The sequence below is a fragment of the Helianthus annuus genome, chromosome 16 (assembly GCF_002127325.2).
Source record: "Helianthus annuus cultivar XRQ/B chromosome 16, HanXRQr2.0-SUNRISE, whole genome shotgun sequence".
Taxonomy (NCBI): Eukaryota; Viridiplantae; Streptophyta; class Magnoliopsida; order Asterales; family Asteraceae; genus Helianthus; species Helianthus annuus.
The window spans coordinates 149,904,898-149,932,492 of NC_035448.2; the positions used below are offsets into that span (position 1 = coordinate 149,904,898).

Sequence of the window (27,595 nt, forward strand, 5' to 3'; positions counted from 1 at the left end):
TAATCATATAGATCCATTGAAGCATATCTAATCACAGATCTGTTCGATTTGATATCTCATTTTTGCTTTCTGTTTTTTAATATACTTAAAGAGACACAAATCTTCTATCATCACCCTAATATAACTCTGAAGCATCACTTTCTGTGTATCAAAGAAAAGAATCATTGGGTGATTTTGTGTCTGTTTGTTTTTATGCATATGCGCCTAAAGTTGTATTAATTAGTTTGTAAGCGACCAAAATGGCTACTTAACTGAAAATGTGCTCTGTGTGATAGCTTCATCCATGTAGGCTTTTTTTTCTTCAATTTTTAGAACATATATTACCTCTGTGTGGGCACCTATATGGCTATACTTAACTTACAGTGAATTAAAGTTATCAAATCTTACACAGTTAGAAAAGATTTAGTTTTCTAGATAGATGATGAAAATACAAACTGATATTGCATTTCAAGGAGCTAACTTATTATAGGCAGCATAAGATCGTAATTTCATTAACTCAATGAGTTGAAAGTTTACTTCAAACTCTATACAAATTAATATCAGTACAAGTTCACCGTATTGTAGATTTTTGAGCTAATTTATACGTCACAGATCTGTTCGATTTGAAACCCTAATTAATCAATTGCGTTAATGAAAAATCAGAACTTTCCAATCTAATCATATAGATCCATTGAAGCATGTCTTACTTATTTTTTGCTTTCTGTTTTTTAATATACTTGAGACACAGAAATCTACTATCATCACACTAATATAAGTCTCACACTAATATAAGTCTGAAGCATATATTTGAAAACAGTTTTACACGTACATTTAAAATGACATTTTAGATGATGGCAAGTGAGACGCTTTCTGTGTATCAAAGAAAAGAATCATTGGGTGATTTTGTATCTGTTTGTTTTTATGCATATGCGCCTAAAGTTGTATTAATTAGTTTGTAAGCGACCAAAATGGCTACTTAACTGAAAATGTGCTCTCTGTGATAGCTTAATCCATGTAGTCTTTTTTTTTCTTCAATTTTTAGAACATATATTACCTCTGTGTGAGCAACTATACATCTATACTTAACTTACAGTGAATTGAAGTTATCAAATATTAATAGTGAAAATCTAAAACAACATACAATAAGACAAGAGTTCACTTTTTACATTTGGTAGATTACGATTGTATAAAACCGTTTTTTTTGTAATTTTTTTATACTACGAAAACGGTACGGAGACGGGGTTGAGGGGTAACCCGTGCTACCTACCCATTCTAATACACTAGCCCCCCCCCCCTAACTAAAAATTAAATCCAATATATATAATCGAACTAGGCCACCCTTAGATTATAAAAAAAGTATTGAGTGTTTGGATGATGATAATATGACCTTGAGCATCACTTCAAGGATATTATTATGAAACTTTTAAAAAGATTGTTATTGATATACTAAAATGCTAATTAATAAAATGTTGGGTGCCACTCCCCTCATTGTTTAGACTATGAAAACGTCTCCTGTATGCTCATAACCATCAATAAATATATTAACATGTTTAGGATATCGCCACGGTTTCGAACATTGATATTATAACCTACAATTTTGGATATCGTTATTTTTGACAAATTTTAATTTTATTTATGTTTATTTTTCTAATAGAATGTTATTTCATTGTCAAACCCACTATTGGGTTAAATGAGTCCAAGTACAAGTATGTGGACAACCAAAACAAGTTGGGCATCTACTGTGATAGCAATGTGTACCTATGTGATGATTTCAATGGTCCAACCTATGGCTTCTCATTCACATCCTTTAAGGATATCATTGACAAAACTTTTCCTGAAAACAAATCTTTAGGTAACCAAAAACCTCATAGATTAATTTTCTTAAATACTTTAATCTGTTTATATATTTAATTAGATTTTCATTATCTAGATGTGATTGGTTTTGTTGCTGATGTTAAAGACCTTAAGAAGTTTAAGACGACAAAGGGGAAAGACACCAAGAAAATCAATGTCATTATTCAAGATCTAGAGTATGTATTTTTTTAATTCTATATATATATATATATACATACATATATATATATATATATATTAATATTTCAAATTTTATAATGTTAACACCTTTTGTAAAAACCTAATATTTATTAATTTTTTCAAGGATGGATTCAATTTACTTGTCTTTGTGGGATTCTTATGCTGGTCGGATTTTAGAGCATTGGGAAAACAGAGATCAACATGGTGTTATTGTTGTCATTCTGCAGTTTGCTACATTGAAGTACTTTGGACCATTTGGATATGTGAACAGTTGTTTCAATGTTTCTAAGCTTTTCATCAATTCTGATATTGATGAGATAACTTCTTTTCAAAACAGGTTTTATATGTCAAATAATAAAACAAAAAAATATTTTTTAACTGTTTTCACTGATCTAATACATATACATATAACAGCCTTATCCAAAACTCTGCTGCTTCTTCATGTTCGAGCCAATCATCTAGGCTTTCAGGAATTTTTTTATCATTGTATTGTATGATGAATATGTTGTCAAAACTGAATTCAACAACATAGCTGAACTTAATCTCAGTGAGGTAAACTACATTATTGTGCTATATTAGTAACATGTTTTATGTCTTTATAATAAAACTAATTTTTTTAGGTCAAGTCTGTTGTTATTGTTGGGACTGTTCAGATGATAGCTGAGTTGCCTTGGTATTATTTTGCTTGTAAAGCTTGTAACAAGAAGGTTACTAAGAAAACCGAGAATGATACACCTACTGTTGGTGTCTTGGTGGATGAAGAAGAGGTTTATGTGTGCAAAACGAAAACTTGCAAGAATAGTGTGATTGAATATGTGCAAAGGTCTGAATATACATACGTACATATACAAATATATATTATTTGAAAGTTATTTCTCAGTTCATTGTTTAGATTTCATACCTTACATGATAACACTTTGTTCTTTAGGATAAAAATCCCATTGACTGTTCAAGATTCAAGTGGAACTGTGTCGTTGACATTGTTTGATAGAGATGCTTGTAAAATTCTGAAAACAACTACATCAAACTTAATTGAAAAACATCTTGCTGTAAGATTGTCTTATTAAATTTACAATTCTTATATTTTTTCCTTGTAATCTGTCATTAATATATTACTATATATATATATATTACAGGGTGGTGATAAGGGCCTTTATCCCGACGAGTTTGAAGCTCTTTTGGGAAAAAAAATTACGTTTAAGATTGACATCAAACAATTCAACATTGATAACAACTTTTGGTTTTTTGGTGTTTCTAAATTGACCGATGATGAGGATATCATATACGAGCTCGAAAAGAAAGCAAACAACATTGAGGTAATACTATTATTGAGTACTTTATCTAGTTGTATTTAATATTGAGAGTGATTTGTCATAATATGTGAAATACATTGTAGGTCGACAAGTCTGCTTCTTTGACAAACAGGTTCACTGATATGGATTCACAAGAAACCGTTCACTTGAATGTATGCATTCTATAATCTCAATAATTTCTCATCAGTAATATATCTTTATTATTATATATGTTTACATTGTTAACCTTCTAAATTAGATTTTCTGAGAATTTATTTTACATACAATCCAGGATGATAACCCGATTGATGTTACTATGGGAATCTGTGTTGGCACCCATTCAAACGAGAATCTCAAATCAAAGGTATGTTAATTTAAAAATATACTTCAAATTATGAACACTTTAATCTATTTAATTCAAATTATGTTTAGTCTTTATTTGTGAGACCAATTGTTTATATCATTTTTAGGCTGTTACTGAGTCGATGGATGATAATGTCATAACTCCTTTGCCAAAAAATTTGGATGGCGATTGCATGGAAAGTAAGCATGTTGGTGAGGCTGTAATCTTTAAGAGGAAATCAAAGAAACCCGATTTCAAGAAAAACTTGGTGGAGAATTATGATTTTGAGGAAAATGGAGAATTGTCAACCACCAAACCAGTTAACCATGTCAAACCAACTCTCCTGATTCCCAAAATTGAAAAATGAAGACTTCAAATGCTTTATGTTCCAAGTGTGGTTTTTCTATGTTGTTTTAATGTGTTTTGAATTATGTTAGTCGTTTAAGAACTATTTCATCAGCTTGGAATGATTCCAAGTTTGGTTTTTCTATGTTGTTTTCATTTAAGAACTATTTCATCAGCTTGGAATGAGTCCAAGTTTTATGTTTTAAGAAGTTTAATTTCCTTTTGTTGGACTCATTGCTCTAAGACATATGCCAAAACAATTATTATGTTTTGATTTTTAATGTATTAATGTTTTGTTACATTTATGTTTTGATTTTTATAGCATTATATTTTGTCATTATAATGTAAAAAAATAAAACCTTTTTCAACAAATATCATCTTTCAACAACTTTATTCTTATAGTACAGACTAGCTTATATCCCGTGTGACACACGGGTTCAAAAAATAAAATTTAAAACATATGAATAAGTATGATGTATGATTTTTTAAAGAATAGAAAAAAGCATGTAACCACAGGGAATTTGAGTGTATTATATTATCAACATTGAAGGCTATAAAATACTTTTTTTGCAAAATGTAAAACAACGAGGATACGCTACCCGCGCGTTGCGGCGGAGTTGAATATCAAAGTTTTAGTATTAAACGTAAGATTGTATAAGCAAAACAATGATTGTTATCTTAATTTATTGGTCCAAATTAAAGTACACAATAGAAACCAAAAGTATGATCCATAGTCCCTATTTGCAAATCAATACGGGAAAAGTACAACCATGAAATTAATGATTCATTACGTCAGTGTATAAAACAGAATCATCAAAATAGGTATGGAATAAACATAGAATGTAAATAATAACATAACTGTCATCTAAGTTGGGCGATTGTAATTTAAATTAAGCGATTGTGAGGACATTCAAGAAACGCAAATACGATAAACATATACTACTTAAATCGATTGAACAATTACGCATCGGAGATGTACTTCTAACGTCGTAGTGGTTGGGTGTTGGATAACGGTCGTAGTGGATGGTGTTGTAAAAAGTAAGTTTGAAGGCTTGAGAGAGAAAATAGGGATTGTAAACCTTGGGTGTCTAAGATGTGCGAAGTAGAAATGGTTTGAGATTATAAAAAAAAAAAATTAAGGGTTTAATATTATGTTAATATTCTTACATTACAGTTAGCACATTATATACATCTCCGTGGATGTTTGGTCTTTTTAGATTAAAAGGTTGATGTTTGTAGATAAAAAAAGGGGCAGTTCCTAAATATATGTAAAATTGTAATTGTAATATTTGTTTGATAAGAGCTTTTTAGGGGGATACGGTGTGGGCGGCAAAGTAGTTCGGCAAAAGGAGTTTGCCGCTCGGAAACACCACCGTCAACCATTTTTGCCGCGCGGTGAGGGGATGGGATCGGTGTTTGGTTACCGATCGGGGAGAGGGAGGGAAGGAGAGAGAGAGGGGGTGTGTGTGGTAGGGTTCATGCCATCTCAAACAATCACACATTTTTTCCTTTTTTTATTTAAATTGTTTACCAAACTGTCTAACCATTGTCAACACTTTTGAGCATAGTTTAAACATTTTTCATTGCATGTGTGACAACCCGAAATCTCAAGGTTCTTTTCTATGTATAACTTGTTGTCACGATTCGTTTTGTGTCGTAACATGAGTGCGATATGTGAATGATTGAAATAGTTATTATGTTTGGACTGATAAGTGAGTTGTTAGATGTTAGTAGTAACATTTACTCGAAGCATGGACCTGACAATGATTTCAAACAATAAAGTCTTATTGGGCCGCTTGAATGTTATGATTCTCACATGGGCTACATTAACTGTTACTCACATGCAAACATTGAATTAATACAATTGATAACCACTTGGGGTGTCCCAGTGGCCACCAGCACCTGTTACAACTAGTGTGGGCAGGTTCGAGCCCCCTGGTTCAACCAAAATGCCCACCCGATAGGGTATTAACCGTCAGGCAGCGTTACTGGGTCACTAGCTTAGGAAGGAGGATCCCTTCCGCGGTCAGGAGTACCGTGCATCTACCCTTTGAATTAATACAATTGATGAGCTATTGAGTTGATTAATGAGCCGCCAAAACAACTAACCTTATCTATGATTAAATTGTGCCAAGAATTATATCAAATGCTATTTGTTGCATAGTCTTGTCGGCCATCATTACTAATGGTCCAATTATATCCTTAAAAAAATGCATGATCAGACTCATTAAAAAAAAAGTGTGCATGTGATTCTTTATTTTGTCGGCGAAATTCATAATAATCACTTTTAAAAGCATTAATCGGCCCATGTGTGTATAATAATTGTGCAGTCAAGAACTCGGCCCAATAAAACTCATTCATCACCTGATTTGTTTGAAAGTTGAGTTGAGTGACCGATAACTCTTGAATGATTATTATATTGATCACACACATGCTACCAGGCCCGAATCACTTGGCCCAACCCTTGTGGATTTCGCATATATGTGGAACTAGGGATACGTAAGTGTAGTTTGGAAACCATATTAACCCTAGTACTTCCCCTTGAAGCCGACGACAATACACTTTCGACGAAGCCCTACCTTCTGCGGAATCTTTCATCCCTCTCACTCTAATAACTGGTATGTGTGTGCATAACTTTAGTTTTGTTAGAATATGTGATTACATGTTGTGTTGCATGAGTGTGATTAAAAAGTAAAACATGAATATACACTTAACAGTTGACATGAACGATTAATGAGGACTTGGTGATTGTTTGCTAGGATTACATACAATAAATAAATCAAGATAGGTAGGTAATTGCGGGCTCGGTTATATTGTGTTAGGTCCGTAACAATAGCGATTTAATGTGATTCTGTTTGGATAATTGATGTAATGAATGATTGATGATTTAATTAAACCGTTGAATGCAAACTGTTAATGATGATGTGATCGGCTGTAAACGTGATTAGGGTTGTCTGTGTAGGAGATGATTGTTCTCCGACGAAACATCAAGTTTCGTCACATGTTCCAACTCGACGAAACATCGAGTTTCGCCACACACATGGTGCTCCGTCTCTGTGCTGATTGAAATATGAGCTTGTTATATGGATCTGAATGTGTGCATGCTTGTAATGTTTAGTTCACGTAGGAAAGTTATGTACTGATAGTAATCGATGTGTTTTATTCGGATTGGTGAGGAATGAGTATGAGTATGATCTTGGTAATTAGTTGATGGGTATAACAGTGGGCATGGTAGGGGCCCAAGGGTTTGTAAATGTTAATGGGTAGGTCACGTTACTAATTCCTCATAAACTGAAATGGGGTGGTTAATGCTTTGAAGTTGGTTCGTATTGGGGTTCTTAGAATTGTACATGACAACCTCACTGTTTGATGAATGCATGGTATATACATGAGATGTGGCCTAGTGTGATAATTCGTTATGAGCTGCATGCAAACTGTGTAATTTTATGTGAAAGACTGTGTGAAAACGTATGACTTGTGTGATATGAAAAACTAATGCCAATTGGTAACCACGATAGGATTTGGGGTTGACCAACTGGACGGGTAATTAATACAAACCGAGCAAACCAAGGTGAGTTCACTGCACTTTTCTAAGCATGCGTCCCGGTGGTTTGGGACATCTGGTAAACGTTTCTGAAGGGAATACTGGGTAACTGTTTAATTGGGATGTTGGTTATTGAACACAGTATAAATCATGTAAGACCCCGTACATCTACCGTGTTGCTGAAGAAGCAACGAGGTATTTAGTTGATAGCGCTATTAGGTTTGGCACCCTCACACCGGGCCGAAAGGACGGGCGTGAACTAATTACCTGGACTTCATGACCAATGCCTAAATGGAGGCATTGGGGTTGGGCATTCTCATCGTGTATATATAAGACCCCTTACATCTATTCAAGGTTGTTTGATACCTTGACATCATGACCAATGCCTAAATGGAGGCATTGGGGTTGGGCATTCACATCTAGTAGCCACATACGGTAATCGAGTAATAACAACATCGAAACATCGAAACATCGAAACATCGAGACATCAAACATCATACAACAAACAACATATCGTCTTGTAAACTGTTTTACTCACATGATTGGTAACACAACTTGGTAAACGAACACAAACCTTGAACTCACCAGCGTAGTCTGACACACTTGTTTACATGCTTGTAGGTAATCATTGAAGGAACTTGGGAACTTGCCGTCTGATGCTGCTGGAGTGGTTGTGGTCATGATAAACAATTACATTGATTTGGTTTTGATACATTTACACACTTATACATTTATGCTTCCGCTCAATACTTTGGTTTTGGTTTAATCTACAAACAATACATTTCTTTCAATTGAGTATTTCAATACATTATTACTTGTGTTTGATATGATTGGTGGCTCTTTGTTGGATCGTTGCACCTCCATTAGGGACATGCCCTAGGTGGTAATTTGGGGGTGTGACAGTTTGGTATCAGAGACACTGGTTATAGAGAACTTGGTTTTAAAACGTTTTCATAAAACCAGACTATAACCGAATTGATCCAAACGATGACCATGACACTCAGCTTCAGATTGCAAGGTTCGTTCCTCGTTACAGTATACATCACATGTTTAGTAGACATATCTATACACATAGCATGCACGATACAACAAGATAGATATCATGACATGTCGATAGCATAACACAACACTTGCATCTTGTAAATCCTAGTTTTGCTGTTAGTACATACCTGTGTTGATTGGAGTGGGAGAAACTTAGAACATAAGTTAAGAAGCGTCGAGAGGAGCATGCAAACCGCCTTATTATCATGGGTGCACACATAATAATAATGCGTGGTGCATGCAATTCCCAATGAGGCTTAACGAGTGCAAGAGGGAATCTCCCCTACTGTATGTGAACTTGAAAGTTGTAGACTTTAAGGTGATACTTGATTTTTTTTCTCATTCTGAACTATCATTTGATCGATGCGAAACCTGATAACCTATAGGAGAAATAGTCGAGATTGTCTCCTACACGAATGTGATCTTTCCATTTTTCCTTTGAAACCTTTCGAATTCCGATGCTATCGAGTATTACCTGAACACCTAACTGAACGCCTAGTGGACTGTGTAGAGTGCTAGGTGCTTATACGAACATCCCCGAGTGGGGTGATGCACAACGATAAACGATCTATATCTTTCCATTTTTCTTCGTTTGTTGGAACTTGACATATTGACGTCTCGAATCTCGAATCACGACCATTTCTGTAACGCCCTCGCAACAGACTGTGTAATACATAGACAACTTGCAACATCGTTGGATGAGAGGGTAAATGTAGTACTTCACCAACCTCAAACATTGGACGACTCCGATGACCGGCAGCGAACACCAACGAATAGAATACAATCGACTCTTTAACCTCTGCCAGTGACTCATGGGAGTCAACTTTTACGAATCACTCGGAACGTAAGTAATGACAATCGAATACGGTGTGGAATGCACCGCTGTCAGCACAATGAGTAGCATCTTAGAACGTGGCACAGAACAGTAGAAGATGGATCCTGTCAGTGGAGGATCATAGGACTCCGCTTCATGAAACAATAAGCAGAAGTAACAGTTACGACAACATCAGGGTACTCATAATAGTAGTCCTCACTATGGGAGTGAAAAACGTTTACCACATGGATTGGCCGTTGGTCAATCAAGACAGCAACAACCAAGGGAACGACGGCAGTACTGGAAATTCTCGTGACGAAAACAACACTGGAAATGAAGCTCATGGAAGGACACTTGGTATTGGCATAGACTATACCAGGCGTAATAGCAACACGATAGCTTGGATGGGTAGCTGTTCGCTTCGTCTCCGATCTGTTTGCCCTGATGTTTCTTGAAACCGAACTTGTTGTGGCAATAAGGGATGATAAGTCAAATGAAACCTCATATGTCCGCTGCGATGTAAACTCGACCATGTGGGACAAGTGTTCGACGTCAACCTTCCTTCTACTACCCTTGATGGTTGCAATACAGTAGTTAGTGTGGATTGGTTATCCAGAGATCACTCAGATACACCAGTGAGGACAAAATTTTGTGTGGAAAATCGTTATTTGTTCTAAAGCGTCAGAGTGGTACAAAGGATAGCGCCATTTCAGCTATGAAGGCCAGAAGTGTCTACGGAGGGATTACGCCACTATACTAGCAACCGTTACTGATGTTAGGGCTAAGGGAACAGAGGATCGATGATCCACCAATCATTCGTGATTCCTTTCGGTGTGCTACCCAAGGAACTTTCGGGTTTACTTCAACGACTGTTAGGCGAAATCTCAGCCTGATCTCACGCCAGGGGCAGCCCTGAGTACACGCACTCTTACCATCTTGCACCAGGAGGGTTGCAAGAATTGTCTAATCAACTACAGAAACAGTTGGGGAGGAGTTTTGTAGGACCTAGTTTTCACTTTGGGGAGCCACAGTTATATTTGTGGAGATACGCCTTTTCGTATGTGTACCGATTATCCAGAACTCAACAAGGTGACAATCAAGAACTGTTTGCCTCGATCATGTAGTGACGGAAGACCAAGAGGAGAATGTTCTTAAACGACATATCGAACGCTATGCGGCCATTACAACTTCGTATTCCTCGACCTTTGGATTGATCAACACACCAGCAGCTTTGTGGACCACATGAATCGACCGTGTTTATTGATGATATCATAAATCATTTCCAGGAGAAAGGAACACCATGAACGACACCTGTATTTTATCCTAGAGCTCCTAGGGGAGGAGCAACTCCACGTGAAGTCTACCTATGTGTGACTTCAGGATTTGGGAGGTACACTTTCTTAATCATATGATCAACGAAGTGGGGATACACGTGGATCTCGCTAAAGACCCATTTCGTTAGATCTTGTTCGAAACCAAAGATCCCTTCGAGGATGCAGCAATTTCTTGGTCACACTAGACTCTATCGCAGATTCACCACAAGATTTTCGAAGATCGCGCAGATTAAATCTCTTTAGCACAGTAGGGTGCTGTGTTCGTGAAAGACAAAATAGGAGGACGTCTTTTCAGCTTTCGAATCCCAACTCTGCAACGTTTACACCCCGACGCAACACGAGAAAGTGATGACTTATGTAATGGACTTACAGGAAGAACTGCACGAGTCACGACCTGCGGTGGAAGCCCTAATCTTTGGATTTAAGTTGGAGGCATTACTTGGACGGTACCAAATGCACTACCTAGACCGATCACAAGGGCCTCCCGTGTGAGCTAAACATGTGATGACACCGCTGGATGGAACTTTTGAATGAATACGACCGTGAAACCTGGACGTGCACGAGCTTTGCAGCCTGATATCGACCCTAACATACCTGATCAGACTCGCCTTGCTCAAACTAAAGAACTGAAGGAAGAGAGTTCTCAAGATTAACCCATGCGGGGCATGGGGAAGCAACCTTTGGCAGGTCGGACGATATATGCTACTTCATGGAACGAATATGAACCTCACTATACGACAACCTTGGGAAACTGGTGCATGTGATGCATACAGCTCTCGAATATCCTATTCGTCGGAGTTTCGATAGGATGTATTAAAACCTGAAGACCATGTGTGGGTGACCGTGCCTGAAGGCCCACATAGTCATGCATGGGAACGATGTTTGACATGTGGGAAAGTCAAGGTGGGATATTAGCAATCAGAGCACATATATGGAAATGAGAACAGACTGCCATGGATTTTGTCTCTAGTCTACTTACAACTCAAAATGGAAACATTATCACCTGGGTTATCGTTGACGGTCTCACATTACCAACACACTTGCTTGCAAACAAGGAACTGACGAGTCTTCACAAGTTGCGAATGTTCCTCTGAGAGAGGCGGCTTATAGGCACGAGGTGCCAACTCCTATTACCTCCTATTTTGAGCTATACCTGATTTATGACAAACGATACACAACACCCTTGACTCGCGTATAGACATGAGTATTACTTGTCAACATAGGACGAACGGTTTGAGTAAACAACCCCCCAGACACTCAAAGACATGCTGCGAGCATGTGTGAGATTAACTTGGTGTAAATTGGAAGGACGTATACTTTTGGCTGAGTTCTACTGTAGCTGTTACACTTCTAGTATTCAGACAATTATGTTTGGGGCATTGCTTGAATGATAATGCCAATTTCTTCGTGGATTGAGGTGGATGACCACCTAAACACGGGTCCAGCACTTGTACTCGAAACTTTTGGGAAGATTGCTTGGATTGGAAATTGTTTGGCGGCATCGAGTGGCCGTCAGGGAAGACGATAAGCTTAGGAAACACTAGGAGTTAGTTGTAGATGGTCGTATCATGTTAAAAATCTCACCCTGGGAGGGTGTGGTACGCTTGGGAAGCGTGGCAAACTTAATTTACGTTACGGTGAGTTATTCGGAATTCTGGAAAGAATTGCTCACGCCGCCTACAAACTCGAGTTATCTGATGAATTGGATAACGTGTATGATATCATTTATGTCTCGAATCTAAGGCAGTGTTTATCCGATGAAACGCTCGTGCTACCCTTAGTAAAGTCTGAGGTTAATGACAGGTTGCAGTTGTTGAGGGATCTACTGAAATCGTGGGCTAGAATATCAAGATCCGTTAGCAGGGTCGAATCCCGATTGTAAGAGTTCGTTGGAACTCAAGACGTGGACTGGAGTTCACGTGGGAGCGCGAGGATCAGATGAAGCTCAAATATTCTCAACTCTTCCCTACTGATCAACCTAATTCTGATATCACTGGTGAATTTCGGGACGAAATTCCATTTCAAGTTGGGGATGATGTGGCACCCGAGGAAAATCTGCAGTAATCTTGATTTATCACTTCACTTCTTTGGATTGCTTATCAAATTTCGGGACGAAATTTCTTTCAAATTGGGGATGATGTGACAACCCGAAATCTCAAGGTTCTTTTCTATGTATAACTTGTTGTCACGATTCGTTTTGTGTCGTAACATGAGTGCGATATGTGAATGATTGAAATAGTTATTATGTTTGGACTGATAAGTGAGTTGTTAGATGTTAGTAGTAACATTTACTCGAAGCATGGACCTGACAATGATTTCAAACAATAAAGTCTTATTGGGCCGCTTGAATGTTATGATTCTCACATGGGCTACATTAACTGTTACTCACATGCAAACATTGAATTAATACAATTGATAACCACTTGGGGTGTCCCAGTGGCCACCAGCACCTGTTACAAACTAGTGTGGGCAAGTTCGAGCCCCCTGGTTCAACCAAAATGCCCACCCGATAGGGTATTAACCGTCAGGCAGCGTTACTAGGTCACTAGCTTAGGAAGGAGGATCCCTTCCGCGGTCAGGAGTACCGTGCATCTACCCTTTGAATTAATACAATTGATGAGCTATTGAGTTGATTAATGAGCCGCCAAAACAACTAACCTTATCTATGATTAAATTGTGCCAAGAATTATATCAAATGCTATTTGTTGCATAGTCTTGTCGGCCATCATTACTAATGGTCCAATTATATCCTTAAAAAAATGCATGATCAGACTCATTAAAAAAAAAGTGTGCATGTGATTCTTTATTTTGTCGGCGAAATTCATAATAATCACTTTTAAAAGCATTAATCGGCCCATGTGTGTATAATAATTGTGCAGTCAAGAACTCGGCCCAATAAAACTCATTCATCACCTGATTTGTTTGAAAGTTGAGTTGAGTGACCGATAACTCTTGAATGATTATTATATTGATCACACACATGCTACCAGGCCCGAATCACTTGGCCCAACCCTTGTGGATTTCGCATATATGTGGAACTAGGGATACGTAAGTGTAGTTTAGAAACCATATTAACCCTAGTACTTCCCCTTGAAGCCGACGACAATACACTTTCGACGAAGCCCGACCTTCTGCGGAATCTTTCATCCCTCTCACTCTAATAACTGGTATGTGTGTGCATAACTTTAGTTTTGTTAGAATATGTGATTACATGTTGTGTTGCATGAGTGTGATTAAAAAGTAAAACATGAATATACACTTAACAGTTGACATGAACGATTAATGATGACTTGGTGATTGTTTGCTAGGATTACATACAATAAATAAATCAAGATAGGTAGGTAATTGCGGGCTCGGTTATATTGTGTTAGGTCCGTAACAATAGCGATTTAATGTGATTCTGTTTGGATAATTGATGTAATGAATGATTGATGATTTAATTAAACCGTTGAATGCAAACTGTTAATGATGATGTGATCGGCTGTAAACGTGATTAGGGTTGTCTGTGTAGGAGATGATTGTTCTCCGACGAAACATCAAGTTTCGTCACATGTTCCAACTCGACGAAACATCGAGTTTCGCCACACACATGGTGCTCCGTCTCTGTGCTGATTGAAATATGAGCTTGTTATATGGATCTGAATGTGTGCATGCTTGTAATGTTTAGTTCACGTAGGAAAGTTATGTACTGATAGTAATCGATGTGTTTTATTCGGATTGGTGAGGAATGAGTATGAGTATGATCTTGGTAATTAGTTGATGGGTATAACAGTGGGCATGGTAGGGGCCCAAGGGTTTGTAAATGTTAATGGGTAGGTCACGTTACTAATTCCTCATAAACTGAAATGGGGTGGTTAATGCTTTGAAGTTGGTTCGTATTGGGGTTCTTAGAATTGTACATGACAACCTCACTGTTTGATGAATGCATGGTATATACATGAGATGTGGCCTAGTGTGATAATTCGTTATGAGCTGCATGCAAACTGTGTAATTTTATGTGAAAGACTGTGTGAAAACGTATGACTTGTGTGATATGAAAAACTAATGCCAATTGGTAACCACGATAGGATTTGGGGTTGACCAACTGGACGGGTAATTAATACAAACCGAGCAAACCAAGGTGAGTTCACTGCACTTTTCTAAGCATGCGTCCCGGTGGTTTGGGACATCTGGTAAACGTTTCTGAAGGGAATACTGGGTAACTGTTTAATTGGGATGTTGGTTATTGAACACAGTATAAATCATGTAAGACCCCGTACATCTACCGTGTTGCTGAAGAAGCAACGAGGTATTTAGTTGATAGCGCTATTAGGTTTGGCACCCTCACACCGGGCCGAAAGGACGGGCGTGAACTAATTACCTGGACTTCATGACCAATGCCTAAATGGAGGCATTGGGGTTGGGCATTCTCATCGTGTATATATAAGACCCCTTACATCTATTCAAGGTTGTTTGATACCTTGACATCATGACCAATGCCTAAATGGAGGCATTGGGGTTGGGCATTCACATCTAGTAGCCACATACGGTAATCGAGTAATAACAACATCGAAACATCGAAACATCGAGACATCAAACATCATACAACAAACAACATATCGTCTTGTAAACTGTTTTACTCACATGATTGGTAACACAACTTGGTAAACGAACACAAACCTTGAACTCACCAGCGTAGTCTGACACACTTGTTTACATGCTTGTAGGTAATCATTGAAGGAACTTGGGAACTTGCCGTCTGATGCTGCTGGAGTGGTTGTGGTCATGATAAACAATTACATTGATTTGGTTTTGATACATTTACACACTTATACATTTATGCTTCCGCTCAATACTTTGGTTTTGGTTTAATCTACAAACAATACATTTCTTTCAATTGAGTATTTCAATACATTATTACTTGTGTTTGATATGATTGGTGGCTCTTTGTTGGATCGTTGCACCTCCATTAGGGACATGCCCTAGGTGGTAATTTGGGGGTGTGACAGCATGACATGGCACACTCTCATTGGTTGATTTTAAAGTTTATCACTTTCAAGTGTTTAACCACTCCCTAAACCCTAATGTAGATATCTTCTATAATCTGAGAAACATAAATAAAAGTAAGCGAAATATTTATATCTTGTACAATCTGAAAAGCATAAATACATGCTAATAAAATAGGGATCATTCATGCTTTTTACTCAAATTGTGGTCCGCAATTATGCAAACAACCAATTTGCCCCCAACAAAATAACATACAGAAACACATAAATATAATCATTTGATATGAGGATCATAAGAACGCTACAGTAATCCTAATTTCAAGTGGAGAGGGTGAAAAAATTTTCACTAATTATAATTTACCCTAATTGCAACCATGAACACGGAATATAGGATTTAAATGAACACAGTAAAATCGAATGAACATAGTTTATTCGAAGGAACACAATAAAAGTGATGTACCTGTAACTTCAATAGTGAATAATTGTGGATGAACACAGTACGAAGGCTATTAAATTTTGTTGAACAAAATCTACATATTTAAATAAAACACAAATTTTGAATTTTTACATGAAGAGATACAAATTTATATATATGATTACTAATCGACGCAACTTTTAAACGAAGAGGTAGAAACTTATCCATAGAATTTCTAATCAATGCAACTTTTAAACGAATGGGGTATAAACCTCAAGTTGGTAAGGGGTATGAAATATTTAAAAGTAGTTTGAAGGGTTGTGACTTTTTGTAATAGTGTGATATACATAAAAGTAGTTTGAAATATTGTGACTTTTTGAAGAGGTGTGATGGGTTGTGACTTTTTGTAAATATATGAAGGGTTATGACTTTTTGTAAAGATGTGATATATATAAAAATAGTTTGAAGGATTGTGACTTTTTAAAGGGGTGTGATCCAAACCATTGTGACTTTTTGTTAAAGTGTGATATACATAAGGGGTGTGTATAGTGGGACATGTTGGGTTCGGTTATGTGTTTATTAAGGCAAGGATATTAGTTAAGGGTGTATATTGGGACATGTTGGTTTGGGAGTTAATATTTAAGGGGTGTGTATATTGGGACATGTTGTTGGGTTATGTGTTTATTAAGGCAAGGGTATTAGTTAAAGGTTATGTGTAAAGAGACACAACTTTTGAGTTACCTTAAAACACCCTAAGTTACTTTTACATGTTGGTTTGGGTTTATGTATTTATTAAGGCAATGGTATTAGTTAAGGGTTATGTGTAAAGAGACACAACTTTTTAGTTACTCTAAGGCACCCCAAATTATTTTTTGTATGGTTATATAAGGTATTAGTTAAGGGTTATGTGTAAAGAGACACAACTTTTGAGTTACCCTAAGGCATTCCAAGTTACTTTTTGTAGGGTTATATAATTATATAATTATTATTATTATGTAGCAACATGAAAAGGTGTGAGTAACATGAACTAAAGGGTGTGACTTTTAAACAAATAGGACATAACCTAAGTTGCTAATTGTATAAGGGTATAATGTTTGGTATTGACTTTGACAAGGACGTATACAACTATGTAGTTTTTTTTTTAAAAAGCCACATTTAAAGCACCATTTTAGATACATTAGTTGTGAGGTTTATACACTTTTAACATACAAAATTTCTTGAATATCAAAGTATTTGTTTACTTATAATTTATTTTTAAAATGTAACAACTCAATAAGTTCTTTTTTGATTTATCGCCAAACGTGTTTTATTGTTTACTCTAGGTAAGTTTATTATTTTCACTTATGTTTTATTTTCCACAGATCAAAACGATCGATCTTTTGAAGCAAAGCTTATGCGAAAGAAAAGGAAATTGCATATGGCAGCCAAAAAAGGACAAGTCTCTGATTTTAGTTCCACAATCATAGGTCATATTTTCAATACATTCTCATATATGTCATTCAATATTTTATTTTACAAATTATAAATCAATTATTTGAAACTAATGAAAAATTGCATATTATTTTTTGTATTCAGACGTACAAATTCGAAGTCCGCTATCTAACATTTCAAATGGTATATATTTAACTTTTTTACTTATTACTTATTCAATCATAACTTAAATGTCTAATGTCATTATAGATTGTAAAGAAAGAAGACCTATGAGAAAAAAAGAGATGGATAAAAGAAAATCCAACAACAATTTAAAAGGTAATGTATATGTTTACAAGTTTTTTTGTTAATAATAACATATATTTTAAAGATAATGTTCATTAGTAAGACCATATATAATTAACATTTTTAATTCCTGTAAATAATATTTGTACATTATTATTAAAATACTCAATGTTTGATATGTTAAAGCAGGTTTGCAAAATATCCAACTTAGTTCCAACAAATTACCAAATAACAGAAGTGTCATTTATGGGAAGGAAGTGGTTAATCCTTATCAATCAATTCAAAATCAACATACCATTGTTACTTCTTCAGATGTCTATTATACTCCTCCGCTATCAGATATTACAAATGGTATATATAAATATATTTTCTATTTAATCCGTCATTAAAAAACTACATATTTCCATTTAGTTTTTGTTTTTATATACAACATTCTATGTGTCACAGCTTCAATCACCAACGCTGATTACACTAGCCCCAAGTTTTGTCGGAGCATCAGAAAACGATATCTGGATAGAAAAAAACCAACCTATAAATCTACATCTGTAAACTTTCAAAGTTCAAGTACACAAACATCTATCAAATTATCTGAAAGTATACTAGGTACTGACATATTTTAATTGCAAAATATAAATTCAAACTATTTTACATTATCTATGTTTATATTTATATGAACAAATGTAAAATATGAATTCTTTTTTCAGGTACATCTACGTTAAATAACGATATTCAAGCATCTTCATCCAACAATTTGCGAGAAGAACACCATCTTAACGGAGAAATTATTACAGACATATTTTGTGGCAAATCAAAAGGTAATATTCGATTTATAATATCTTTATTTATAAGTTTCACTTTTAGAATACTATATTATAATTATATACTAATCAAATTAAACAATGCCATTAACAGATTACTTGGATCATGGTGATCAAAGTCATATATGTGAAACATGCCATGCAAAATTATGGAAGGATGAAGTCTTAAGAAGTTATCAAAGAAAGACTAAATCAAGCTTTTCTCTATCTTGTGGTTACAGCAAAGTCAAACTTCCAGATTTCAAGGACCCCCCCTCTGATTATAAAAGTCTTTATACTTCTTTGGATTCAAAAAGCAAACATTTTTTGAAAAACATTCGTCGTTACAACTCAATGTTTTCTTTTACTTCCATGGGTGGAAAAGTAGATTCCTCCATTAACAAAGGTAATTCTCCCTTTGTATTCAGACTTAGCGGTGAAAATTATCATACTATTGGAAGTCTTCTACCAACGGATGGATCAAAGCCTAAATTCTCTCAGTTATATATATATGACACTGAGAATGAGGTTGCAAACAGACAAACCGCTTTAGGGTATGTTTCCTAAATCATTTATAAAATTTCATTTAGCTAAAATACAGTTTTTTTATCTAACCTTATTTACTTTATATTGTATTTATTCCAATTAGGCAAACCAAAAAAGTCTCCACATCAAGTACAGAAAATTTGGATTTTGAAATTATTCAAGATTTGAAGGTAATGTTAGATTCACACAATGAGTTGGTTAAGTCTTATAGAATGGCTCGAGATTGTTTTTGAAGCAATCCTCATACAAATCTAAAGATACGCCTTATTGCAAAAAGGAATCAAGATGGGAGGACATATAACTTGCCAACTGCTTCCGAAGTTGCTGCTTTAGTAGTTGGAGATATTGACACTTCGTTTGAACCTAGAGATATTATTGTCAAGACTAAAGAAGGTTATCTCCAACGTATTAGTGAACTACATCCTTCTTATTTAGCTCTTCAATATCCCCTACTTTTTGTGTACGGTGATGATGGTTATAGAATTGATATCCTTCATCGCGATGTTTCTACTTCAACCATCAGTAAAAGACATACATGCACAATGAGAGAATACTTTTGTTATAGAATCCAAGACAGAGTAAATACTTTTTCTTTGATTCTTAATTCCAGAAGGCTTTTTCAACAATTTTTGGTTGATGCGTATACTATGATTGAAAGTGAAAGGCTCTTATACATACGTACTCAACAAAAGAAATTAAGACGCGAGACTTATGAGAATTTATGTTCTGTTAAAAATCAAGGAAAAAGTGATGTCTCCAAAATCGGCCAGCGTGTTATATTACCTTCCTCTTTTACTGGTAGTGCACGGTACATGTTTCAAAATTATTTAGATGCCATGTCACTTTGTAAATGGTATGGATATCCAGATTTTTTCATAACAATCACAAGTAACCCAAAATGGCCTGAAGTGAAGAGGTTTCTTAAAGACACAACTCTTAACCCGGAAGACAGACCTGATATTTTATGTCGATTATTTAAAATGAAGTTGGATTCCATTATCAAAGACTTAAGGGATGATGCAATTCTTGGAAAGCTTCAAGCAGGTATTTCATATCATCATTTTATTCTTTAAATGTTTCTACATTGTTATGACATTTCTAATAAACTATGTTATATATGCATATGAACTCATTAAACGGAAACAAACATTATAAATCAATTATATGACACAATCTTTTTATTTTTTTTTATTATTGTAGTTGTATATACGGTGGTGTAACGCCCTGCGTTTTCAAACTTCCTACACATAGAAACCTTGCGTGAAATTCTATCTTTGGAAATCTTTGTTCTTATAACCATTCTTTCATCGTAATCGTTGTAAAATACGGAACTTGCTTCGTAAATAAAACTTGTGTCATACATACTTCTTTCATAGTCATATGTCTAACTTGTGAACAAACGACTCATATTCGTAGTACTTGCAAACGTATGATAATTATACCAATGCACGACATACATACCTCGTTCCATACTTACATACAAGTCTTATACCTAATCATATTAAGTTTATACTTATGTAACCTTTAGAGCATGCCTCATACACTTAAATACCCTAAAATGGACATAAAACACGTAATATATAACATCTAGACATGTTACAAATCCTTAAAATCAAAAAAAATAAAAATGTTGTTCCTGGCAAAGGCTTACGGACCGTAAGCCTCACCCCTTACGGTCCGTAAGGGGGTCTGGCGGGCAGAAAGTTCAAACAGCCACGATTTTTGCACGAAATCCCATCTCCAACTCTCACCCAATGGCCTCTAATCACCATTAAAACACTCACCAACCTAACCTAACTCTTCCCCTATAAATACCTCACTAATCCAAGTCCTAAACACTTTACAAACTCAATCAAATCACTCCAAAAACTCTCCAAATCGTAGCTGCAAATCAGTGTTCGAGCAGATTCATCAAGCTTCACTAAAATGAGCATAACTTCTTCATTTCTTGTCCGTTTTCATCGATTCTTCTTCCTACTTGTTTGGATTGACCTAAGGAACATTTCCACAGGTTTTCCATGGAAAACCAAGGTCTGGAATGTCCCCAAATAGGCTCCAAAGTGGGCTGTTCGTTTCTGTTTTTATCTAAAACTTTGTTAAACTTAGTAAACTTGAGTTAATCTCATCTCATACCTATGTCCCAATGCTTACAACTTATCCCATGGTTGGTTAAGCTTAAAAACAAGGTTGAGACATTTAAAATCAGAGGATTAAACCTCATAAACTTGGTGTTTTGTCTAGGGTTTCAACCCACAAATCATGTCAAACATAGTCTTTGATACATGAGTGATTATGGAACAACTTGGGTCGTCCAAACATACAATCCTCACATGATTTGATGATTTCTATTAGTTAGTTTACTTTACATACTTGTAATGACCTTAGTTCATGACCCTCCTTGGTTGTTTTTACATCAAGCGTAGTGGTGAACATCAAAGGGGTACCTAAATGGAAGCCTTGTCTTCCTACCCCATCCATGACACCCATGACTCAACTTGAGGTACCTAAATGAAGATGTAATCTTCTACCTCTTACTTGAATACTTGAACATTTGGACTTAATAATATGTGTATATTATACAACCTAAATACTATCTATGTACACTCAAATCTTTGATGTTGAAATCATATTCATTTGTCAAAGTAGTAGGTTATCATCTAAGGACCTAAACCTTGTTATGATTCTTATGGGTGTTCGACTCATGAAATCATTATAACCCATGAGGTTACCAAGTGTCATACAAGTGTTATGTGTGAAGATGAATATTTTGATATAATATTTTCATGTCACTTTCATTCCAAATCTCGACTCTAAACATGCTTGAACTTAAACCCTTACGCATTCAACCTTCCAACCTCGTCAACTTTGTCACATTGGATAATCGGAAAACATATGCAAACTTTGTGAGTATACTCGCAACCCCCTTTTTATGTTTACCACTTTTTGGGGTGTAACATGTTTTACTATTAAACTACACTTAAACTTATTCTTTATGCAATGCACAAAACAATCCTTATACATGAATACTATGCTATGATACTTGATGCTTACGTGGACCATACTTATGTGATATGTTTTAGTCATTAGCTCTCACGAGCCTCCCTTCGACATGTATAGCGCTATAGGAGTAACGCACCGCCCCCTTAAACTTGGGTCATGTTGAATTAATTAAACTTTCTTGCGTAAACAGAGGTTGGCTAGAAATATTGCATGCCACGATAGGTTGATCTCGTATAAACTAAGTTGCCATGTGGATTCGTTTTAAACTTTTATACTTATACTTATACTTATGCTTAAACTTGTATACTCGCCTTTGCTTTTGCATTGAACTTTATTTTAAACATGTTACAGGTTGAGGATGATGATGCTAAGAAATGAAGTAGCGTTGATGCCTAGATACACATATAGACGTTTAGGTTTAATCGTTGTATCAATTTTGATTATGTTGTATTGTATTTCCTTTGAACTTGACGTTATTTGATTTCTTTGTAATGAATAATGAAATGAAATCGGTTTATTAAATATTGTCACAAATAGCGTTTTGATGTCTCTAGCAATCTTCACACTTCGTCTCATCCCGATGTTTCCGCCATTGGTTGGGGTGTGACAGGTGGAGTTTCAAAAACGTGGCTTGCCTCATGCTCATTTGTGCTTATTTATGCATGCCGACCACAAACTTCCAACAATTGATTATATCGATCCATTCATTTATGCCGAAATACCAGACAAAGACAAAGATCCAGAGTTATATTCTCTTGTAAGTGAGTTCATGATTCATGGTCCTTGTGGCGTTGAAAATATGAACTGTCCATGCATGGTTGACGGAAAGTGTTCTAAAAAATTTCCAAAGAAATTTCTTGAATCTACATGCATAGATGGTGATGGATTTCCTATTTATAGAAGACGCAACAATGGTTTTTTTGTTGACAAGTCAGATGTCAAGTTAGATAATCGAAGCGTTGTGCCATACAACAAAATACTTTTACAAAGATATCAAGCACACATCAACGTTGAGTGGTGCAATTAGGCTGGTTCAATCAAATATTTGTTTAAATACATAAACAAAGGTCATGATAGGGCATCAGTTTGTTTTGTACCAACTAACGAAACAAATGAGCATGAAAAGAAGGTTGATGAAATCAAAGACTATTATAGTTGTAGATACATATCTGCTTGTGAAGCATCTTGGCGGATTTTTTCTTATGATATACATTATAGGAATCCTTCGGTCATTAGGCTTCCTTTTCATCTTCCTGGACAACAACATGTTATATATGAGGAAATTGAAGAAATAGAAGATGTCTTAGATAAACCTTCAGTGGTTGCTTCAATGTTTTTAGAGTGGTTTCGTTGCAATCAAACTTACCCAGAAGCACGTCAACTAACTTATGTCGAATTCCCTACAAAATTTGTTTGGAAAAGCAACAAACGTATGTGGAAACAAAGAAAAAGAGGGTTTTCAATCGGCAGAATTCATTCAGTTTCTCCTTCTGTCGGGGAAGCTTATTATTTAAGAATTTTGTTGAAAAGGTGAAAGGTCCAAAAACATTCGAGGATATTAGAACAGTGAATGATGTTGGATACCCTACTTTTAGAGATGCATGTTATGCATATGGCCTTTTGGATGATGACAATGAATATGTTGGAGCAATTGTAGAAGCAAGTTTCACAGGCTCGGGTTATTATTTACGAAGTTTATTTTGTACAATGTTAATGTCCGAGAGTATGTCTAGACCTGAATTTGTGTGGGAAAGAACATTCACTTACTTGTCAGATGACATTCTTTACAACCAACGTCTTATTTTAAAACATCCAGGTATTATCCATTATATTATTTTATATACAAATGTTATAGTAATGTAATTTATATCATTTTAACAATATTTTAAATTTTGTACAGGTTTAGTACTTAATGAAGATCAAATTAAAAACCTAACATTGTTTGAGATCGAAAAGTTTCTACTCGGAAATAATTCGACTCTGAAAAGGTTTTCAACAATGCCTTTTCCTAATCATGATTGTATATCTTCCACAAACAATCTTTTACTTAGTGAAGAGCTGGCTTACGACACGGAGATATTAGCTGAAGAGTTTCATAACCTTTTTTCTTCACTAACTGATGAACAACGTGTTATATATCAAGAAATCATCACGGCAGTTGATAACAACAAAGGAGGCGTGTTTTTCGTTTGTGGTTACGGTGGAACTAGAAAAACATATCTTTGGAAGACCTTATGTGCATCTATAGGATCGGAAGGCAAAATTGTTTTAAGTGTTGCTTCAAGTGGAATTGCATCTCTTTTGCTATCAGGAGGGAGGACTGCTCACTCCTGATTTCACATTCCTATAAATTTAGATGAGGATTCTTTTTGCTTCATAAAGCCAGACAGCGACCTTGCACGTTTATTACAAGAAACATTACTTATTATCTGGGATGAAGCTCCAATGGTACATAAACATGGATTTGAAGCTTTGGACAGACCGTTAAAAGACATCTTTAGATCTGCATCTGGAGCATCATCAGAATTACCATTTGGTGGAAAAGTTATAGTTTTTGGAGGAGATTTCCGACAAATACTACCAGTGGTCCCAGGTGGAAGTAGACAACAAATTGTAAATGCTTCTTTAAGTTCGTCTTACATCTGGAGAAATTGCAGGGTCCTTAAATTGACAAAAAACTTGAGGTTGAGTACCTCAAACGATTCAGTTGAAATAGAGAAAACTAGGGACTTTGCAAAATGGCTTTTGGATATAGGGGAAGGTAATGTTGGTGGTATCAATGACGGTGATGCAAAAATACAAATACCCGAAGATCTTCTCATCAAAGATTCATCAGATCCCATTTCTGAGTTAATAGAGTTTGTATATCCGTCTCTTCTAGATCATTTCAATGATGAAAATTTCTTCCATCAAAGAGCAATCCTGGCTCCAAAAAATGATGTTGTTCAAGAAATTAACGACCGGTTGCTCTCAGTTTTTCCTGGAGAAGAAAAGCAATATCTAAGTTCCGATAGTATATGTCCAACAGAAATGGTTAATGAGAATTTAGATGACAGTTTATGCTCACCGGATATTCTTAATGGAATTAAAGCTTCAGGTTTGCCCAACCATAGGTTAGTGTTGAAGGTAGGTGTTCCGGTTATGCTTCTTAGAAATATTGATCAAAAAAGTGGACTGTGTAACGGAACTCGATTAAAGGTGGTCTCTTTGGGCCAGCGTGTTATACAGGTAGAGATTATATCCGGAAGTCACATTGGAGATCGTCATTATATTCCTAGAATTACGTTGATACCTACAGACAAAAAACTTCACATTAAGTTACAAAGAAGACAATTCCCGCTTGCGGTATCTTTTGCAATGACCATAAACAAAAGTCAAGGACAATCTCTCTCCAGAGTTGGTTTGTTTTTGAAAAAACCAGTCTTTACACATGGTCAATTGTACGTTGCATTATCAAGAGTTACAAGACGAGATGGCCTCAAAGTTGTTATTCTAGATAGTGATGGTAATCTTTCAAATACAACATCAAATGTTGTATACAAAGAAGTTTTTAGAAATTTGTAAAGTATGTTTATATTTTTTTTGTACATCTTTCATGTCAAATTATTTAGTTTGTTATTTATTTACTTATTTTTATTATTTTATTTTAGATTAACATTAATTTCTATTATTTCATACTCTAAACAAACATTTCATAGGACATTTAAAAAAATGAAGATTTCGACTTATATTTCCTGAACAACTTCCTAAATTGAAACTTGTGTTCATAAAATTAAAAATTGAACTGACAAGCGTCAAAACATTATTATTTTAAATTACTTGGTTACATTTTTTTTTCTATTCTTTAAAAAATCATACATCATATTTATTCATATGTTTTAAATTTTATTTTTTAAACCCGTGTGTCACAAGGGATATAAGCTAGTGAAATCCTAAAAACCCAACTCAGCTCTACTTTTGGTATGCATTGAAAGTGTAATTATTGATGGCATTGATTTGATCCTCGGCCATACATCAAACCAACAAGGTAGGTAATACAAACTGAACACGAAAATCACTTAGACTAGAAGGTATGGGGGCCGGCTGATGCCCGGCTAGGCCCGGCGCCGGACCCCCACACCGCCCCCCTGGGGCTCGGCTCGTCTAACCCGGCAGCCCACAGCCGGGCTTGCTGCTCCTCTCTCCTCCTTTCTTCTCTCACATATACCTATACATACATACATATATATACACAAAGTGGTTCATCCCCCACCCCCTAGGTCCATCCTCTCCAAGCCACTCCTACGTGGCGCCTACGTGTCGGCTCATCCCCTCCAAGCCCATCCTCTCTATACCCTTTAGTCTTATTTAGGGTAAAAATGCAAAATGATTTAGTCATGCATATTTTATTTTACATAATTATCTAGCACTATTAAATATGTGATACTTGAATGGTACTTTCAAGAATCAAACTATATATATACTGATTTGATGGAACATGTATTCAGTATTCTAGTCTACTTATTTAACTGTATTTATCATGTGGTTACTTTATATATATTATATTTCAATTTTTAGACCATTAGAGACGAAATTCGATCCTCTGTCTGCTTTTTCAAAATACTGGCTATAATTATAAAAAGAGTAAACTGCAATTTTACCTCCTGAGGTTAGGGGTCATTGACACCCTTACCCCCCCTAAGGAAATAATTGCAATTTTACCCCCCACTGTTCACTGTTATGTCGCAACCTTACCCCCCGGTCTCAGTCAACGTTAGTTTGACCCTTATAGGTAAGGGTATTTTGGTAATCTTACCCTATATTTATTATTATTATTATTATTATTATTATTATTATTATTATTATTTATAAAATCAAATTATAATCATCATCTTCAACCGTGCAGTAGAACTAAAGCACTCAGGCATTGAAACGGACCGGTGTTTAAAGAGGTTACAACGTGGAGAAAATTAGGGCTAACAACAAGGAACAAAAACAACAAGATCCGAGCCAGATCTGGTCGTATAAATAATGCCCCCACCATTTGACTATCAGATCGAAACTCACCATCCAAGATCTGAGCTAGAACTGGTCACAGGCAGCACTAGTTTCTCGCATGTTGCTGGGGTAGTCATATGTGACACCCCAGGAAAAACCAGTGAACGATTGAACTTATCTAGCTTCCTCAGTGAGTGCATACCAAATTTCGGGACGAAATTTCTTTTTAGTTGGGGATAATGTGACAACTCGAACTTTAGACCTACTTTGTGTAACGATACGTGGTTATGAGAACGTTATTAATTGAATAATTATGTGATTATGTTATGTACTTTATGTGTTACGTGTATGTATGTTAAGAACACAACCCAAACCGCACAACGTGTATCACTCGCACAAGCCCTTTGGGCCGTATAACTTGCAATCGGACTTC

At 35.8% G+C, this 27,595-nt stretch overlaps 2 protein-coding genes across 2 annotated transcripts; both read left to right on the plus strand.

Annotated features, from left to right (window-relative positions):
• The first annotated feature begins 830 nt into the window (after positions 1-830).
• LOC110919784 lies at positions 831-4,118 on the plus strand. Its single transcript, XM_022164040.1, has 11 exons — positions 831-876; positions 1,634-1,831; positions 1,895-2,009; positions 2,138-2,276; positions 2,634-2,836; positions 2,942-3,062; positions 3,150-3,329; positions 3,410-3,478; positions 3,598-3,669; positions 3,776-3,967; positions 4,086-4,118. The coding sequence occupies exons 1-11, from the start codon at positions 831-833 to the stop codon at positions 4,116-4,118; spliced, it is 1,368 nt and encodes a 455-aa protein (XP_022019732.1).
• A 20,512-nt stretch (positions 4,119-24,630) lies between these two features.
• LOC110919783 (ATP-dependent DNA helicase PIF1-like) lies at positions 24,631-25,749 on the plus strand. Its single transcript, XM_022164039.1, has one exon. The coding sequence runs from the start codon at positions 24,631-24,633 to the stop codon at positions 25,747-25,749; it is 1,119 nt and encodes a 372-aa protein (XP_022019731.1).
• The last annotated feature ends 1,846 nt before the right edge of the window (positions 25,750-27,595 follow it).

Excerpts from the sequence above, each read along its gene's own strand:
- LOC110919784 (XM_022164040.1), top strand. The coding sequence starts at position 831 with ATGGCAAGTGAGACGCTTTCTGTGTATCAAAGAAAAGAATCATTGG. Across the intron at positions 3,330-3,409 it reads AGAAAGCAAACAACATTGAG|GTCGACAAGTCTGCTTCTTT; the intron begins GTAATACTATTA and ends AATACATTGTAG. Across the intron at positions 3,968-4,085 it reads AATTGTCAACCACCAAACCA|TCGTTTAAGAACTATTTCAT; the intron begins GTTAACCATGTC and ends GAATTATGTTAG.
- LOC110919783 (XM_022164039.1), top strand. The coding sequence starts at position 24,631 with ATGGTACATAAACATGGATTTGAAGCTTTGGACAGACCGTTAAAAGAC.